A 20,211-nucleotide genomic window follows, 5' to 3' on the forward strand; every position below is an offset into this window, starting at 1 on the left:
GCTGCTCGAAAGACTGAAACTTAACTAGCTAAAAGCTTAACCAGCCAAAAGCTTAACCAACCAAATGCTTCTAGTTCCTGGTCCTCATGCCTTATATATCTTTCCTTTCTACCCTCACTCCCTGGGATTAAAGGTGTGTGTCACCATGCCTGGCCATTTTCAATGTGGCCTTGAACTCACAGAGATCCAGAGGGATTTCTACCTCTGGAGTGCTAGGATTAAAGGTGTGAGTGCCACCATTTTCTAGCCTTTGTATCTAGTGGCTGTCTGTTCTCTGACCCCAGATAAATTTATTAGGGTACACAATATTTTGGGGAACACAATACCACCACACATTGGTCTTATTTGAAAAAAGTATTGGAACTTTTCTGCATCTACTTTTAAATTGTCTTGAATAGGTATTTTTGCTTTATGAATGAGACACTATCCACAGGTGCCCTAGGAACAGGCATTTAAAATTATTTCCTTTCCCTTGCTTCCCCACACTTTTATTCTGTTTATTATTCTGCTTTCTCTTACTCTCCTGGATCAATTTCTTTTCAAGTCTGTATCTATTCTTGACTAAAGTGTGCTTTTTGAATAATCTGGTATTTATTGAAAAATTATTGTTAGTAGGTCTTTAAGTATCCACAGATATATTAGGGGGATATTTTACTAGAATTAATTTAACCTAAATTCCTCTTCTTTTCAATACAGTATTTCTCAATCCGGAGGCCTGAAGAATTCACATGTTGGGAACTGCTGTTTTTCAATAGAAACTTCGGTAATGTGTGAGTAGTTTTTGTTTTTTTATTGTGATTTGTTCCTGTTGGGTTTTTTCTTTGTTAAACACTGAAAATTTAATTTTCCAGAGCTTTAAGAATTTGTGATATACTCATTATATGATAATTGTAAGTAACAGGTGATACAAAAAAATTTATTGAAAGATGTTTTCAAATGTCTCTTAGCTGGGCGGTGGTGGCGCACGCCTTTAATCCCAGCACTCGGGAGGCAGAGCCAGGCGGATCTCTGTGAGTTCGAGGCCAGCCTGGGCTACAAACTGAGTTCCAGGAAAGGCGCAAAACTACACAGAGAAACCCTGTCTTGAAAACCAAAAAAAGAAAAAAAGAAAGAAAGAAAAATGTCTCTTAGAGGGGAGTATAATGCACAGTCTAAAATCCCTGAACTCAGGAAGATGAAGCAGGAGGTTTGTGAGTTCAAATCCAGCAGAAAATTTCTTATATTTAATCAGCTGGCCCATTGTGGTACTGATCATTTTCATATATAAGTCTGAGTGTGTGATTATCAGATCATATCTGGAAATTTCAGTAGTAGTTGATACTTTCTTTTTACAGCCTAAGCAGATCTCAAACTCACTATCCTCAGTCTCCTATAAACTGAGGTCAGAAGTGTCTGGTCACTATACCTGGCACTGGTAGTTACTAATTTTGCAAAACTTAAGTGTTCAGAATTTTACATATATATCATTATATATAATATTATGCATATTATATATTGATATGCATAGGTAATATATACACACAATATATAATGATATGTATGTATATAATGATATATAATGATATTATGTATACAACATCCCCTCAAATTTTCACTCTTGCGTTTTCTTTAGAGGCAGTCTTGGTAGCACATGCTTAACTACTTTGACCTAATGGAGTGAGGCAAGAAATGAAAAGCATCTGGATTGGCCAGAGATTGAAAGGGAGAAAAACAAACCAATCTCCACTAGTTGCTGAATGGGTAAGAGCCTTCTTGTAATGACTTTTCAATTTAGTTATCTCCTATTTCTTAGGAATAGAGTGCACATCCTTCTTGTTTTCTATTTCCAAGGACAATAGATTCCACTTAAAGTGAAATACTGGGGCTGGGCATTGTATCCATCTTAGTGATAGAGTGCTTGCCTTCTTATTTGCAAGAGGTTGGCTTCCATCCCCAGCACTGTAGGATATTAGACTACTTAACCTGTTCTTGGATTTACTGAGGTACAAATATATCTTGTATGAAAACCTGGGCTGGGCATAGTGGTGCGTGTCTTTAATTCCAGCACTTGGGAAGCAGAGACAGGTGCCTCTCTGTGAGTTTGAAGCCAGACTGGTCTGCAGAGTGAGTTCTAGGACAGCCAGAGCTACATAGTGAGGCCCTATCTCGGGGTGGGGGTGGGGGAAGAAAAACCTCTGAAGGTGCTATCATATGCTGTAAATCATTTTTAAAATAAGTAAAATACTAGCTCAGCAGACATAATAAATTTTAATGCAATATTTTTATTAATTTTTAAAGAATTTGTTAAAGTATATTTTGATCACCCTCACCCCGTACTCCTCTCCCAGGTGTATAAAAGAGGCCTGTAAGCATTTCATCTTATTTATATTTTATTGTGTGCATCTGTACATATGTAGTACACACATGCTGTGACATGTAAATGGATACCAGAGGACAATTTGTGGGAGTCAGTTCTCTCCTTCCACCCCGTGGATCCCAGGAATTGAACTGAGGTAATCAGGCTTGCCACCAAATGCCTTTTCCCTTGAGCCAGATCCTAAACATTCTGTTTTATGAGTAAGTTCCTAAAGTTATCTATAACATTTTGAACAAAGAAGAGTTATCAAGTAATTGTTGATAAATGATGCAGTATTGTTACTGCAAATTAATAACATTTCAGGACTTTGTATTACAGTTATTATCTGGAGAACCTTTGGATTAAGAGCATGTTTTTTTTTTTTTTGTGATCCCCAGTTTCCAAAAATTAATGTAAAGAAATTTACTTTCTGAGGCTAAAGGCTCATGGTAGACCACTTCCCTGGCACATAGAGGGCCCTAGGATCAATCCCCATCAACCATAAAAAAACAAACAGGGAGAGAAATTTACCTCTTAGTATAGAAGGGGTGTGTGTGTGTGTGTGTGTGTGTGTGTGTGTGTGTGTGTGTGTGTGTAAGCATGTATACATTCACAAGTGTGTATTTACGTGCAGGCTAGAGGTCAACATCCAGTATCTTCCTCTATTAGTCTCCGCCTCATGTTTTGCAAAGGGTTTCTCACTAAGCCTGGGGCTCACCGGATAGATTGGTTGGTCAGTAAGTTTGAGGAAAACATAGGGATCTACTGTTTTTATCTCCCCCTCCTCAAGCACCCCCAGCTTTTCCATGGTGCTGGGATGTGAATTCAGGTCATCATGCTTACACAGCAGGCACTTTACCCACTGAGCCATCCTCTCAGCCCAGTATAGGAGGGTTTACTCTGATGCATGACACAAATTCCCTCAGGGAAGGTTATTTACTTTGAACTAGCAATTTTTAGAGCATGTTGTAGAGTTTTTCTAGTTGTTAGGTGGTAAAATAGGGTTTATTGCTCAAGTACATTCTGGAAATCCTAGAGTTTAAATGAATGACTAACTTTAATATTAACCTTTCCATGTATATGAAATATATGCTACAGTCATTTATGTACCCCATATGTCATATAGATAGTAACTGTGAGAAAGAGGTTGATGGCATATGCATGCCTAATTTGTTTGTCCTGAAAGTCTTTTTCTTGTTTGCCTTTGTTAAAACCAAGACTGACATGAGACTCATGCTGCATTGTTGTTTTAAATAGAACTCTCACCCTGTAACCTTTACAAGTAATGACAATGCTAGCAGCATATTAGCCTAAAGAAGAAAAGAAGGGTGAAGTGATTGTAGACAACTGAAGGAGGTTTTACTCTTAAAGGCTTCTAGATCTATGAATCTATTTGTCTTTTTAGTTTATTGTAAGAGGGTTGTGTTCTTTTATTTGAGTACTTGTTTGTTGTATATGCTGAGACTCATTCATGGTAGATTTTTCCTTGTATGTTTTTGTGGTTTAGAATAGGAGCTCATCTTCAAGTGGGCCTTGTCTATGGAAACCTGGGTTTAGGGTGTAGCCTCAAGAGCTGCTTTACATTTGCTCCCCCAGGGATATCACTAGTCTCAGAATACTTTTATTGTACGTTTCTCAGTTGGAGCTTCCTGGAACCTTCAAAATGGCTTAAGTTCAAGCTCCAGAGTCTGAGTGCAGCACAAGCCAGGGGCGCATTGAAGCCAGCTTCCTTGTGTGTCAGGGGATGGGGTTTCAGTGCTTGGGCTTGAACCCAGGGCCTCACACGTGCTCTACCACTGAGCCACACCCAAGCCCGGTATGGATAGGTTTGAAAATCCACTCTTTAACCAAGAGTCTAGTCATTTGGGGCTTTTGGCTTTATATGACTGTTTCCATTCCAGTTCCTTGTCTGATTTTGACCAGAAGCCTTGTTCCTGTCCTTGTAATGCCTTTTAAAGCCCAACTCCTTGATTATTGAGGAGTATTGAGGAGATGGCAGATTCTCTGATCCAACATTAGCTTATAAATTGATTGCATTCTGGCTTTCGGTCTCCTCAGTATTTTGATGATGTGGGAACTTCCATTATATTTTAAAGGTTCATGTATATATTTAAAGGGCTGGGTTTTTTTTTGTTGTTGTTATCTACTTCAGTGATCTAGGTTTCCATGATACCAGAATCGGGAATGATTGCATTAGTTTTATAATAAAATTGCTAAAGATTGTCTCATTTTCAAAAAAGGCATGTTTTTCACTTACATTGGTAAAATATCTAATACTAGGGTGAACAGGACTTGCATTCTTTATAGATTTGTACTTTGATGTGGCCGATTATAGAATAAGATATTTTCTTTTTACTTAGATGTAAACTTAGTGATGGAAGATGATTGAAGACAAGGGGCCTCGTGTTGCTGACTACTTTGTTGTAGCAGGCTTAACTGATGTCTCAAAGCCTCTTGAAGAGGAAATTCATTTCAATGATGCCTGTCACAAAGTGGCTAAACCGAAAGAACCCATCACAGACGTTTCTGTTATCATCAAATCCCTTGGGGAGGAGGTGCCACGGGATTACACGTGTATTGACGTTACTCCAACTGGATTGTCAGCAGATCTCAATAATGGAAGTCTTGTGGGACCCCAGATTTACCTTTGCTATAAGAGAGGGAGAGATAAACCTCCACTTACAGATCTGGGGTAAGTATTTTTTAATGAATTACTGTTATTAATCCAAATTGTATGCATTGTAAATTTTGAAGTTAACTGTTAGTTATGAGCATTAATAGTGGTATGGTAGCTTTAGAACCAGACACATTTGCATGGGTATAGGATTACAGGTACATACCTGTGTAATCCTAGCACTTGGCAGACTAGGGCAGGAAGATTGTTATGTTTGATGCCAGGCTTGGCTACATAGTGAGAACCTATTCTTCCCCTACTACCTGTTAATAAAAGGGGGTCAGGAATTAAAAAATAAAGCAATGCATACCTACAATTCTATATTCACTCTGTCTCCATCTCTCTGTCCTGAGAGTCCTAGTGCTCACCTTCCTGTTAGATACAAAGGAGAGAGTAATTTATTTTCAGAGGGTACCAGAAAATTAATTATTACCCTTATCACAAATTTTAAATTGAAAAAATTTTCAGATAAGACTCTGTGTTGCCCAGGCTTGCTCAAACTCCTTCCTCAACCTCTTAAATTAGTGAAACTACAGGTACACATACATAATTATAGATGGATGCTTAACCATGTATCAAATAAGGATCTTGGGGTAAATTAGAGCCCTACTATATTGGATTTGGAGGCTCTTTTCTATTTATAACAACCTCATTGAAATATAATTATGTACAGTGTGATCTTAGCCATTTGAAGCATATAATTCAGTATAGTCAGAGGTATACAACTATCACCACAACATATTTTAGAATACTTTCATCATGTCAGAAAGAAATCCTGTCCTCATTAGTGTGTGCTGGCCAGGTTCCCTAACCTTCTTAGTCCCAGGCAGTCACAGCTTTCTCCCTTTCTCTATAGATTTGCTTATTTGGGACATTTCATGCAAATGGAATTATACTGTATGTGCCTTGTGTGATTGGCCTCTTTAACTTAACATGTTTTTAAGTGTCATCCATGTTGTAATATGTACTGGTACCTCATTACTTTAAATGACCAAATAATATTTCAACATATGGCTGCACTATAGTTTATCTTGTCACCAGTTGATGGATATTTGGGTTGTTTATACTTTGAGGCTATTATTAATAATACTTTTATGATTATTCATGTACAAGTTTTTATGTAGATATGTTTTTGTTGTTTGTGTGTATATTATGAGTGGAATTGCTGGATCATATGATAATTCTGTATTTAACCTTTTGAGAAACTTCCAGAATATTTTCCAAAGAAGCTTTACAAGTATTGCACATTCCCACCAACAGGGTGTGGGGGTTTTGATATTTTTTCACAGACTGCATAAGATTTCGTATTTCTATTTGATTATATTTGTACTAGTGAGTATGAAATAGAATCTAATTGTGATTTTAATTTGCATTCTTGTGTTTGGTAATGATACTGAACATCTTTCCATGTGCTTATTGGCAAGTATCATTTGAGAAATGTCTGTTTAGCTCTTTTACTCATTTCTTAATTGGGTTATGTTTTTATTGATAAGCTAAAGAGTTCATTCCAAATTCTTTTAATTATTATTATTATTTTTTATTTTATGAGCATTGACTGTTGCTTTGCCTGCATGTCTGTCTGTGTGAGGGTGTTGGATCCCCTGGAACTGGAGTTACAGACACTGTAAGCTACCATGTGGGTGCTGGGAATTGAACCCTGGTCCTCTGGAAGAACAGCCAATGTTCTTCCATCTCTCCAGCCCCTCATTTCAAATTCTTTTTTTTTTTTTTTTTTTTTGGTTTTTCGAGACAGGGTTTCTCTGTGTAGCTTTGCGCCTCTCCTGGAACTCACTTGGTAACCCAGGCTGGCCTCGAACTCACAGAGATCCACCTGGCTCTGCCTCCCGAGTGCTGGGATTAAAGGCGTGCGCCACCACTGCCCGGCCTCATTTCAAATTCTTAATGCAGTCCTTCATTAGGTGTATGATTTACAAATATTTCTCCATTTAAAATTTTATTTTGTGTGTATACATGTTTTGTCAGCATGTATACCTGTGTACCACATGCATGTTTAGTGCCCAGGGAGGCCAGAGGAGGGCATCAGATCCCCTGAAATGAGTTACAGATGGGTGTGAGCCACCAAGTGGGTACTGGGAATTGGACCCAAGTCCTCTGGAGGAGCAGCCAGTGCTCTTAACCACTGTCATCTCTCCAGCCTCCTCTCCATTCTTTATGATATCCATCTTATCATGGTATCTCTGAAGCCAGGGAATTTATTTATTTATTAATTAATTTATTTATTTAATTTGTCTGTGCCTGTCTCTCTGTCCCTACCCCGTGTGTGTGTGTGTGTGTGTGTGTGTGTGTGTGTGTGTGTGTGTATTCTACCATGTAGGTTGTAAGATCTAACTCAGGTTGTCAAACTTTGTGACAAGTGTCTTTACTCACTGGCCTATGTTTTGATTTTATAACTAAGTAGTGTAAGGCTCAGAGAGGTTAAATGCTACCTAAGGTAATACAACTGGAAGTAGCATTTTAAATAATTAAGACGTTTTTAACTCCTTTGTGTTTGGAAATCCTTATTGAAAGTATTAAAGTAAAAGTATGCAAGAAGATACTGTCTGGTCATGCAACCTTCTGTAGATTTTAACTTTGACTAGAATACAGTTACATTTCCCATAGAGTGTGTTTGATTTTATAGAACATAGGTAAGTAAATGTATTAATAAATAACTTAACTAAATGGAATGCTGAACATTAAGTGTCCTTGTATTTAATTATTGCCACTCTGATGTATTTATTAGCACAAAGCATTATTTGAAGTTTTAATAGGGAAACAGTTATTCTTTAGTAAAAAGGACTGTGCAATTTAGTCTTTAAATAAGTTGGAGAATGTAGTAAAAAAAAAAAATACTTGGCAGGAAGCCAGGAGGTGGTGACACACACCTTTAATCCCAGGACTTGGGAGGCAGAGGCAGGTGAATCTCTGAGTTTGAGGCCAGCTTGGTTTATAGAGGGAGTTCCAGGCCAGCCAGAACTACAAAGAGAAACCCTGTTTTGAAAAACCAAAAACCAAAACCAAACAACAACAAAAAAACTTATCTGGAAAGAGTCAAAGTGAAAAATGGGGGCAGAATATACCCAAGTCTTTTTTGCAGAAGATGTAGATTGTGACAGAATCTCAGGTAGCCATGGCTTTGAACTTGTAATGTAGCCAAGGATGATATTGCATTTCTGATCCTCCTGCTTCCTCTTCCTGAGTACTGGAATTTTTTTTTATTTTTTTGTTTTTTTTCGAGACAGGGTTTCTCTGTGTAGCTTTGCACCTTTCCTGATCTCCCTCTGTAGACCAGGCTGGCCTCGAACTCACACAGATCTGCCTGGCTCTGCCTCCCGAGTGCTGGGATTAAAGGCGTGCACCACCACCGCCCAGCCGAAGTACTGGAATTTTTAGTGTATACTGGCACACATAGTTTATACAGTGCTGCGTTTTAGGGTGCATCCATGATACTTGAGATTGTTATCTTTCAGGTTTGAGGGAACTTTGTGTACTTACTTCTTAAAATTTTTATGTTTTAGGGTATTATATGACTGGAAAGAAAGATTAAAACAGGGCTGTGAGATTATTCAGAATACTCCCTATGGACGACCTGCCAATATTAGTGGCAGTACCTCATCACAAAGAATCTACATCACTTACCGAAGAGCCTCTGAAAACATGACTCAGAACACCCTGGCTGTCACAGACATATGCATTATTATACCCAGTAAAGGAGAAAGTCCACCACACACATACTGCAAGGTTGACAAGAATCTCAACAATAGTATGGTAAGTTAGTTCCTTAGCTCTAATACAATTAGACACTCATCAGTGAAGAATAATTGTACTTTCACAGAAAACTGTGGAAGAAGCTGTGTCCTCCTCTGCTCCTCTTTCCCTCTCCCCTTCTTCCTTCTAACTTAAATAACTTTTCGGTGTTAGTACAGAGTCAGTAAATTAATACCATGGCTGCCTCCCTGTTCCCATCCTTGCATACTGGATCCCATGCACACACAGCTCTAAGGACATGGCTTTGGCAGTCTACCCTACTTTTTTGTTCACCATCTGTTTCCTTCTGTTAAACGCATGCAAAACTTGTTGCAAGATGGCCATCTTTTTAAAAGTGTTTCATTCCATATTCTCCTCTCTTCCATTGTCCCAGTTCACCATTCTTTTCAGTGAAACTTTTCAACATCTGTGTGTTGACTGAGGATAGAAGGGGTGGGGTATAGCTGAGTATGTGGTTGGGGATGGAAAGGGTATAGCTGAGTATGTGGTTGGGAATGGAGAGGGTTTAGCTGAGTGTAGTGCTTGCCTAGCACGAGTAAGACCCTGTTTCCATCCCCTGTGCTGCATAAACTGGGTGTGGTGGAGCATGCCTCTAATTACAACACTCAGGAATTGAGGCAGGAGGATCAGAAATTCAAAGTCATCATTGGCCATATAGCAAGTGCAAAGCCACTCCGAGCTACTTGAGACCTTGTTACAACCCCATCCCATGCAAAAAAAAGAGTTGAATATATTTTACCTCGCCCTTCACTTTGGCTCTTTCCAGTTTTAAACTGCCTCATCTCAAGATTCTGTGACTGAATCCAGTGATCAGTTCTTCATCTCAATTCTTTAGGTTTTGTTCTAGATGGTAATATTTTTCCATCTATAATGGCACTGACCTATGTACTTGATTCTTTTCCCTCTTACCTCACCAGTCATTCCCTTCCTCTCTCCCAGCTTCCTGTTCAGTGGAGTGCTCAGGGTTCAGTCCTCAGTGCATTCACCTTCACAACCAAAGTTTACTCCCTTGTTGATCGAATTATTTTAATACAACATGTGGTGACTTGTAAATTTCTGTATCTGACCAGACCCTTTAATTTATTGTCTCTTGTTAGTTATTGTACCTAATAGAGCACCTCAAATTTAACATGACCTGCAGTGAAATCTTGATGTACCTTTTCAGACCTTCTTATTGCCATAGTCTTGCTTGTCTAATGAATGGAAATTTCACTCAAACTTACTTAGACTAGCAAACTTTGGAGAAATGTGAACCTTTCTTTTTTTACTTATTGTGTTCTCCTATAAACTCTGTTGACACTCATTTCAAAACATACCTTGAACTTGATCGCCTCCTAACTACTTCAGTGTCATAAGCCTGATCCATGCCAGAATAATCTTTAAAAAGTTACATTTACTTACTTTTCTCCTTTGACACAGGTCTCACTATGTAGACCAGGCTGAACTCATAGAGATCACCTGCTTCTGCCCCCCAAATGCTGGGATTAAAGATGTGTGGTACCACACCTGGTTCCATTTAGGGGTGTGTGCGCGCGCATGTGTGTGTGTGTGTGTGCGTGTGTGTAATTTCTATTCAACACAAGCTTTTTTTTTAAAACCACTTATCTGTGTTAGTTAAATATGACTTTCTACTGTCTTTCAATAATTACAAACTATTCCAGAAAGTATAAATATAGGGTGATAAATACAAGTTACTTCTAGTTTTCCATATTAACAGTAATGCAGCTTTGATCAACTCTGTGCCTTTTTCTATGAATGTTTGTTAAAATGACAGTGGGAGAACAAATAATTGAAAGTAGATTGGGGACTGGAGAGATGGCTAAGGGTAAGAGCACTGGATACTCTTGCAGAGGACCCAGATTTGGTTCCCAGCACCCACTTGGTGGCTCTCAACCATCTGCAATTCCAGTTTCAAGGCAATCTGATGAGCTCTTCTGACCTCAAAGGGTGCCAGGTATGCACATGGTCCACATATAGACAAGCAGGCAAGCACTCATACACATAAATCAATAAAAATGTTTTAAAGACATTGATGAATTGGTGGGTCCGTGGGTATACTGTGTCTTTGGAAATATGTTGACAGATTAATTTGAAAACATGATGGTAACTGGGTGGTGGTGGTGCATGTCTTTAATCTCACCACTCGGGAGACAGAGGCAGGTGGATCTCTCAGTTTGAGGCCAGCCTGGTCTACAAAGCAAGTGACAGCCAGAGATACACAAAGAAACCCTGTCTCAAAACAAAAAGAAACCCCAGTGATAATTTGTATTTCTTCTAGCCCTAGCCCTAGTGTATAAGAACACCTCTTCTTTAGTCCTGTGCCTTGCCAACATTGATTGTTGTCAGTTAATGTCTTTTGAATTAATGAAGTATAAATCACTGTGATTTTAACTTTTTTTTGGTTATTGTGGAGATTGAACATCTTTTAATGCATACAACTTCCCCTGAACCTATGAAAACATATTCCAAGACTCCTAGTGATAATCCTAAATTTTCAAAAAGATTTTCTCTTTAATGTATGTATGTGTGTGTGTGTGTGTGTGTGTGTGTGTGTGTGTGAGTGAGTGTTTGGGTATGTACATATGAGTGCAAGTGTCCACAAAGGCCTGAAGCTGAGGACCTTTGGAGCTGGAGTTACAGGCTTGTGAGCTGCCTGATGTAATTGGTAGGAACAGAACTTAGGTCTCTGCAAGAGAAGTACATGTTCTTAACTGCTGAGCCTTAAGCTTTTAACTCTGACTCCTCCCCTAGATTCTTGAATAATCATAAATATACTATGTTTTTCCGTGTGTGTGTGTGTGTGTGTGTGTGTGTGTGTGTGTGTGTGTGTATGTCTGTGTCTGTATGTGCATGTGTGTGTATGTGTGTTTATAATAAAATTTAACTTATGCATAAGGCATGGTAAGAGATTAGCAACAGCAGCTAGTAATGAAATATAACAGAGCAGTATAACAATAGCCAATATCACTATCTGATATGTTGGAGCCATTGTTAAGTACAGTGAGGACTTCTCAAACACAGGCACTGATGTTGCTGTTGAGTGAGTAATGGGCAGATAGCACACGATGCAAGTATATTCTGGACAAAGGGATGATTCATGTCCTAGGCAGGATGGAACAGGATAGTGCAAGTTCCCATCACAAATGCCATTCAGGTTAAGCATTCTAAACTGATAGGGGAGGTGCTGACGAGGCCCCATCTCTAGTTGAAGATCTATTGGCAGTTGATGGCTGCTGGGGGAATGAGAGTAACTTTTCTGCTTTTGTTTAATATTTATGGGTGTTTTAACTGCATGTACATCTGTGTGCCTGGTGTCCATGGAGGCCAGAAGATGCACCATTGAATCCCCTGGGACTGGAGTGACAAATAGTTGTAAGCTGCCATATGGTTGTTGGGAATTGAACTTGGGTCCTTTAGCGGAGCAGCCAGTGCTCTTACTTGTTGAACTGTCTCTCCAGCCCTGAGAGTAAGTGTTCTAGGAAGGTGTGGCCACTGTTAGGTTGCTATGCTCCAGTGGATGCCCCCACACCCATGCACGTATAGGAGCACTAACTGGAGTTATTTAAAGAAAAACAAAAACAAGAGGGTATGAATTTGAGAGTTAAAGGAAACCCAGGGGACCTGGGGGAGGAAGGAAAAGGGAGTCAGTATGACCAAATGGCCACAGGGAACTGAACTGTGAAAATGAATGTGTGGATAAAGGGGGTCTAGGGAAAATAGCAATCCTTTAAAAATATTTATTTATTTAATGTATATGAGTGACGCGTCTTCAGGCACACCAGAAGAGAGAATCGGATCTCATTACAGATGGTTGTGAGCTACCATGTAGTTGCTGGGAGTTAACAGCCAGTGCTCTTAACTGCTGAGCCATTTCTCCAACCAAAAAACAGCAATTTTTAATGAAGATTGCTGCATTGGATGAATTTGCTATAATTTGTTTGTTCTATCTTCTCCTATAAGACATTGAAATTCTGATTTTTAATATTAGAAGCAAGCTGTTGACATACTAAATTTTATGTAAAGTAAGTTGTATTTACTGTCTATGTTCTGTGTGGTATTCTAAGTATTTCTTCACTCCTGCCAATGACCTTAATAGGTATTTTACCCCCATTTTACAAAGAAGGAAATTTGAGAATTAAAAATTCCGTTTTTTTCTCATACAAACACCTTCAATAAGTTGGTGAAGCAAGACTCAGACCCAGGCTATAAAATTGCAGAACTAAGAGCTAAGCATTGTACTATACTGCTCATGCCCTGTTGTATGACACATGTTCATTCTCAAGATTTGTATCAAGAAAACTTTAACTAATTTATGTTCCCGTCACTTTATAACTTTGTTAAGAATTGAACTTTTTTTCTTTTCTTTTCTTTCTTTTTTTTGATACCTGTACTGGATCTCCCTCTGTAGACCAGGCTGGCCTCAAACTCACAGAGATCCGCCTGCTTCTGCCTCCCGAGTGCTGGGATTAAAGGCGTGCACTACCACCGCCCGGCATGAGCCATTTCTTTAAGAAACTATTTGAAAAGTGATTGCTGACAATATATAACTTTATCCTAAAAGAAGTTCTCTGTAGGTTTATCACCCCTAATTAAATGACCATTTTTTACTGTAACTAATCATATATAGAAAATTCCCTTGCAGATTATTATGATTTAGCAATATTATATAGCTGTTGAAGGGATTATAGTAGAAGAAGAAAACTGTGGTAGCAAATAGAATTTTTGGAGGTGGGCGTGGTCCAGGAGTGAGACAAGATATTATTCTGTAGCTCAACCTGGCCTGGACCTCACTGGGTATTCAGACTAGCCTCCAACTCATGGTGATTGTCTTGGCTCACTCACTCTCCCAAGTGCTGAGATTACAAGCACAAGCCACCACATTTGGCTCACAAAGAGTTTTTAAAGGCTATAGTAGCAGCAGCAGCAGCAGCAGCAGCAGCAGCAGCAGCAGCAGCAACAGTAGTAATGGTGGTGGTAAGGGCAAAGAATGTTTTTGAATTCTTTCATGAATGTAGGATCTACCATACAACATTTCAGATTTAATCTGGTATTTTTAGCAACATGGTATAAGCTTACAGATAATTGGTATTTTCCCATTGGCAAGTTTTATTTTGTGGATGTGTTCATGTATTTGTTTTGGATTGAAAGTAATTGACATTGTCATTAGCACTGTTTCTAAGTCTCATTAACTAATCAAGGTGTTTTGGCTAAACTTTGCCATTGTAACTAAAACCAGAGTGCGTTTCTTTTTTTCCTGCTGAGACAGTAGTCTCTCTCTATTGCCACAGAGCATGTATTCTCCTCTGCAGAGAATAAAGAGGCATTGTTAGCAGCATGGTCAGCATAGACACCAGCCAACCTGCTTGGGTTTGAATCCCAGATATGCAGAGTGGACAAATTCCTTCACTGTTTGTGCCTCAGTTTCCTCATTCATGGACTAGGGACAAAGTGATGCTTTTTTTCCTACATAGGCAGTTTTGAAGAATAAATGAATTAGTATTACAAAGAACTTGGGATAATGCCTACAATAATATCAAATGATGTATGAATGTCAGATATTATTAGTTACTCCTTTAATTACTGCTTAATCCTTTTTATATATTTAAAATATTTAGAGAAGAGCTTTAAAAATTGTCTAGTTGTTAAATTTGTCTTAAGTTTTCTTTTTAAAAAAAGATCATAGAAAGAAATGTTAAGTGGTTGTTTTCTTACTTTTCAACCAATGACCAAAGAATGGCCCTTGATACTTCTGTCTAAATTTTAGTGACTTAGTTTTATTTTAAAGGGTCATTTTTCCCCACTACAGTGAAGGAGGGATTGTCAGATCTTCTGAAAGGAAGTATGCAATGATGCTGATAAAATGCTAACAGAGTAACAGGTTGGAAATGGCTAGCAGGTGAATCTGTTAGTACATGCTAGCTAATCCATACGGGGCAGCTCAAGGAGATTTCATTTTCACCAAGTTACTGCCTTTAAAATTGAATGCTACTTTTTCCCTCTCTTTTCAGTGGGGCTCTGCAGTGTACTTATGCTATAAAAAATCAGTGGCAAAGACTAACACTATATCTTACAAAGCTGGTAAGTATAATTTTGGGAGAAACAATTTATGTAGAGACATATTGTGGGGTCTACAAGGTTAAAGACAAGACCTGCCTGTAAACAGGCTGTGTGCCATGTTAGGATGTGTTCGTAGCAGCACTTGAACTCCAGTCCCTGTCTCTTGAGTCTCAGTTTATCTTGAAGTGTTTGGGATGCTGCATGAAAGATCACTTTGAAAAGAAAGTGAGGTTGTTTTTTTTAAGCCTTAAGTTTAAGTAACAACTTGAGTACATGCCAATTCTCTTTAATTTTTAAACCTGTGCAAAGTATGAAAAGGATGCTTCTTTAATATTTATATTAGTTTAGTCAAATTTAATGGTTATATTTCATGATAACAAATAGTATTAACACTAATTTGCAATCTTATGATGCATAGTTGAAGTTTTCAATTTTAAGAGACTTCAGAATGTCAGACATTTGATCTTACTTATAAGATAGCAGATTCACCCTTTTACAGTTAGAGTCCTTGCCTCTTTTCTCCCTTTGACTTTCCAAGGCCCACAGTTCACCAATATTTCTATTCTTACTTTACAACTGTGCTGTTGCATCATGACCTGAGAGACTAGAACACAGTTAACTGTGGCCCTCAGGGGACCCCACTGGCTGGCTGCCATGTGATGAGAGGGAGAACCTTAGTTTATCTAGTTCATCTCGCCTTGCAGATGAAAAGAACCTGAGGCCCGCTGGTTGAGAATCAGAGACATTGGCAGTAGAGCCAGCTGTTCAGAGTCCCAGTTTATCTCTTTGTTTTTAATGGTGTGACTAGTGATGGTTTCTACCTGACTTTAAGGACTTCATGGTCATGAAACCTGTTTTCTGTTGCTAACCCTGCAATATTCAGTATAAAGCTCTGTTTCTAGGGTGTCTTCAGTGGAAGATACCTATTCCATTTTCATGAGTAGATTATCATGAAACTCTGGGTTATTTGAAACTCCTATCTACGTTTAAGTGGGGATAATTTAGAATTATTCAGAAGCTGAGTTTGAGGCAACACCATTCTAATGGAGTTCTAAATCTGTGTCTACTCTTTGAGTTGTCTTTCGTTTGTGTAAGAATTGACACTTAGACTCCTATAGGAGATTTTATATATATATTATTACATGTAATATAAATATATTTATATGCAAACATATATATTAATATATACTTTATATATAATGTATAAAAAGGCCCCAGAGGAATTGTTAATAAGAGTGATAAAGTAGATATAGGCAAATAACCATATTAAAAATTTTAAATATATACTTTAAGGTAGTGTGACATAAAGTGAATTTTTAGGGGTATGTGTATTTTTAAAGGCTTCTCTTTTTCTTGTTACTTCTAATCTAGCCTTTGTAGATGAAGTTTGATAAATGTTAAACAATTTAATAGTTAATGATCCTTGAAGATTAACACCTATATAAATCCTACTGACACATTCAGAATTATCTGATGAACATATATGCAATTTTTGGCCTTCTAAATGTGTGAAATAAGAAAGCATTTTATTGTCATTTAACTTAGAAAACACCTACCTTCAAGAGACAGTGACCTACTATTCCCCATTGCTGTCATAGGTCTAATTTGCAGATATCCTCAAGAAGATTACGAGTCATTTTCACTACCAGAATCTGTTCCCCTGTTTTGTTTACCAATGGGTGCAACTATTGAATGCTGGCCACCAAATAGCAAATACCCTCTTCCTGTGTTCTCTACATTTGTGTTGACTGGAGCCTCAGCTGAAAAGGTACAGTGGATTTAACTAGTGGTATTTGCTGATTTCTTGTGCATTTTCAAGTCATAAGCTTCACATCTTCAAGGAACAAATAGTAAAAACTGACTAAACCAAACCAGTAATACATATTTCTTCTACTTGGTTGAATTTACTATATCCAGAGACAGGAAAGGAGAGTTTTCCCATCCTCCCAAGTGTTTGTTTTTGGTTTTGTTTTTAAATATTAGTGAAGACTTTTCTCATCATCACATGTTGATCCCTCATTGGTTCATTTTCTGTGATAGAAAAGCTCCTAAGTAATGCCAAAGACGTGAAATATAACATGATTTGGAAAATAGACTTTTTTGTTACTCTGGGGATCCAACCTTGCACTTGATAGGTGAGTGCTTGGTTGCCGAACTATATTCCAGCCCTGGAATTATAGAATTGTAGTTGGAAGAGAGCTTGGAAATCATCTAGACCAGCATTTTCTTTTGTGGGTAGGAATATTCAGTGAATTGTTCACAGTTCAAATTTGTCTCTCTTGCTTATGTAATACTTTCGAACATTTCTTATAGAAATATTGGGAGATTTGCTTTGTTATTTTTGCTTTTGTTTCTTTTGTCACTGTTGTTGGTGTGAGACAGCGTCTTTCTATGTAGACCGGCTGCTCTTGAACTTGCTTAGATCCTCTGCCTCCTGAGTGCTGGGATTATAGGCACTAGTCACCATATCAAGGCTCAGTTGCTTTCACTCTTTATTTTAAAAATATAGTTTAATCAAAATAGCCATTTTCAATAATGAGTATATATGAAAATATTACTATATAGTTAGCATGTGTACCAAGAAAGTAGTCATCAGGGGTGGTGCCTCAGGCCTGTAAACCCACCGCTCATGAAGCCGAAGCAGAAGATTGCAAGTTTGAGGCCAGCCTAGGAGACCCTGTCATTTTTTTTTTTTTTTTTTTTTTGGTTTTTTGAGACAGGGTTTCTCTGTAGTTTTGCGCCTTTCCTGGAACTCACTCTGTAGACCAGGCCGGCCTCGAACTCACAGAGCCTCTGCCTCCCGAGTGCTGGGATTAAAGGTGTGCGCCACCACCGCCCGGCTCATTTTTTTTTTTTTTTAAGAAGAGCAGGATTGATTTTACCACTGTGTTCCTAGTCCCTGGCACCTTACCTACCCATAGAAAGCATCCACTAAATAGTCAACTGATGATGTGCTTTGAATAAATGATACAAAGTATATTTATTAAATATATTTCTTGTTTTACAGGTCTATGGTGCTGCTATTCAGTTTTATGAACCATACTCTGAGGAGAGTCTTACAGAAAAACAGAGGCTTCTTTTGGGTTTAACATCTCTGGTGGATGGAAAGTCTGATAGTTCTAGAACAATTCACACTAACAAATGCATTTGTCTTCTTTCTCACTGGCCTTTTTTTGATGCATTCAGAAAGTTTCTGACTTTCCTGTATCGTTATTCCATCTCTGGACCTCATGCCCTTCCAATTGAAAAGTAAGTTAGAGGTCTCATGGTTTAAAATTTGACACTCCAAGGTGGCATGATGGCACTTTTCTGTGAGTTTGAGGCCAGCTTGATCAACATAGTGAGTTCCAGGACACCCAGGGATATGTCGAGAGGCCTTGTTCAAAAAAATTTGTCAGCCCTTTCTGTGGTATGTTTATACTAGTAATTGCATAAATTTCATATGGAAATTGTTATTTCTTGAGAGTTATTTGAGAAAAATGTTTGGTTATTTATGTAAGACTTTATCATATTTTTACAGTCTTGTTATTTTAAGCAATTTTATTTCTGCCAGTGAATGTTTTAATTTATTTTAAAGTGAGTTATTTGGAGATATGTATATACTACTCTTACGAAATTTATAGCTGCTAATTTAGTGGAATACTGGAACTAGGTTTTCTTGAAGTGCTCAAGACCACACCCAGAGCCTTACACATGCCATGTAAGAGCTTTGTCATTGAGCCGCATCTCCAAGTGGAAAATATTAAAACTCTTCAACTATGTTTGTAATTTTTATGTGTAATTTGAGGTATTATGAACCTTTAAAATAGTCCTATGTTTAGATATCATGAATTTAAAAGAGAAATTTGATAGACATTCTATTTTTCGTCCTGTAATTTTAATGATTTACTAAGAGCACTAAAATTTTACAGTGCTTCATTCGGTAAGACATGATGCACAGGAGCTGTAAATACATCACTGTAGATTGGCATGTCTTTGCCATGTGCATGTGGAGGTCAAAGGACTTGTAGGAGTCTGTTCTCTTCCTTCCTTCTTGTGGGTCCTAGAGATTCAACTCAGTTTATCAGGCTTAGCAGCAAGCGTCTTTACATACTAGCCCAGAAAGGTGTTTTGTTTGTTTTTTGTTTTTTGTTTTTTTAATAAAGTTTATTGTGGTGCTAGAGATCAAACCAGGACCTTACACATGCAAGGCATGTGTTCTTCCTCCTAGCTACATTCCCAGTTCTCAGAAAAGTTTTGAGTATTAGAAAGCTTTCAGGTTTATGGTGACAAATTCTTTTCATTTAAAAGTTTGGATTTAATTATTAACAGCAAATATTCCTAGTTTTTTTCCTTGAAGTAATAGCACTTTGATTATTTTTATGTGGAAAATGTCTGTTGAATACCCAACACTGGATAAGCTTTACTAGCCCACCCTCTTCCAAGAAAAAATGTCATTCTGTGTGGGAAAAAAAAAATAACCAACTCACTCATAACTCAGTCCTCTAAGTGCTTTTGTAAAATTAAATGGCCACATGCTTTTGTATAGTAATGCTGTATGAGTACTTACCCCTTTATCATAGAATATTCTAAATGTATGTTCCAGAATCAAATATTTGCTATTTCAAGTGTATTAAGTCAGACATCCTTTTCCAATATTTATTTATTGTTTTTATTTTATATGTGTGAGTGTTTTACTTACATCCATATCCCTGTACTACATGTGTGCTGGGTGCCCTTGGAGGTCAGAATAGGGTACCATATCCCCAGGAACTAGAGTTGTAGATGGTTATAAATCACCATGTGGGTGTTGGGAACTGAACCAGGTTTTCTACAAGAACAGCAAGAGCTCTTAACTGCTGAGCCATCTCTCCAGCCCCAGTCAGAGACATTCTTAAATGAAGTCTCTAATAGTAAAGCAATAAAATACAGCATCTACTAGTTTACCCCTCCCTTGATTTCAGTAGGGTGCCAGCATTTCATTCACAATACTTTGCACTATCATTGCTATTGCCAAATGTGTGAGAAAGGAAAATGGAGTCTCACTGTTATCGTAAAAGAGTTTGGATTTTGTGGATCCTCCCTGAATGGGTCTTAGATACTTTTAGGGTTCCATAAATCATATAAAAGTCCTGCTTTTCTGACTGCTTCATATAATCAAGCAGATGTGTGTCTTTTGGTACTTATTCCTCTAATCTTTTTTTTAATTCCAGATTTTAAGTAATGATAGGGACTAGAAGCTTTACATCACTTTACATTTTCTGTTATGTTTGGTAGTGTCTTTGTACAATACATAGTTAAAACATATCTATATTGTCTATAAATGACTCATCCAGTTCTCGGTCTGGTTGTAATGATCTCACTGCTAAAAATAAGATAATTTTGAAATAATGTTTAG

General features: G+C 37.9%; 1 protein-coding gene across 3 annotated transcripts in view; it reads left to right on the top strand.

The window, feature by feature from the left end:
* The window catches only part of Dennd4a (DENN domain containing 4A), a 114,125-nt gene that overhangs the window by 29,150 nt on the left and 64,764 nt on the right, over window positions 1–20,211 (top strand). Inside the window, exons 2-9 of one of the 3 annotated variants that reach the window (XM_052712143.1) lie at window positions 697–770; window positions 1,613–1,740; window positions 2,328–2,492; window positions 4,696–5,027; window positions 8,528–8,777; window positions 14,786–14,855; window positions 16,433–16,602; window positions 17,842–18,083. In XM_052712143.1, coding sequence (XP_052568103.1) covers window positions 4,717–5,027; window positions 8,528–8,777; window positions 14,786–14,855; window positions 16,433–16,602; window positions 17,842–18,083 — 1,043 coding nt within the window. In that variant the 5' untranslated portion in view covers window positions 697–770; window positions 1,613–1,740; window positions 2,328–2,492; window positions 4,696–4,716. The remainder of the gene's footprint in view (window positions 1–696; window positions 771–1,612; window positions 1,741–2,327; window positions 2,493–4,695; window positions 5,028–8,527; window positions 8,778–14,785; window positions 14,856–16,432; window positions 16,603–17,841; window positions 18,084–20,211) is intronic. The other 2 variants (XM_052712151.1, XM_052712134.1) reach the window with 2 other exon arrangements.

This window comes from Peromyscus californicus, unplaced genomic scaffold (genome assembly GCF_007827085.1).
Source record: "Peromyscus californicus insignis strain IS unplaced genomic scaffold, ASM782708v3 Scaffold_11__1_contigs__length_118956290, whole genome shotgun sequence".
In the NCBI taxonomy this organism is placed as follows: Eukaryota; Metazoa; Chordata; class Mammalia; order Rodentia; family Cricetidae; genus Peromyscus; species Peromyscus californicus.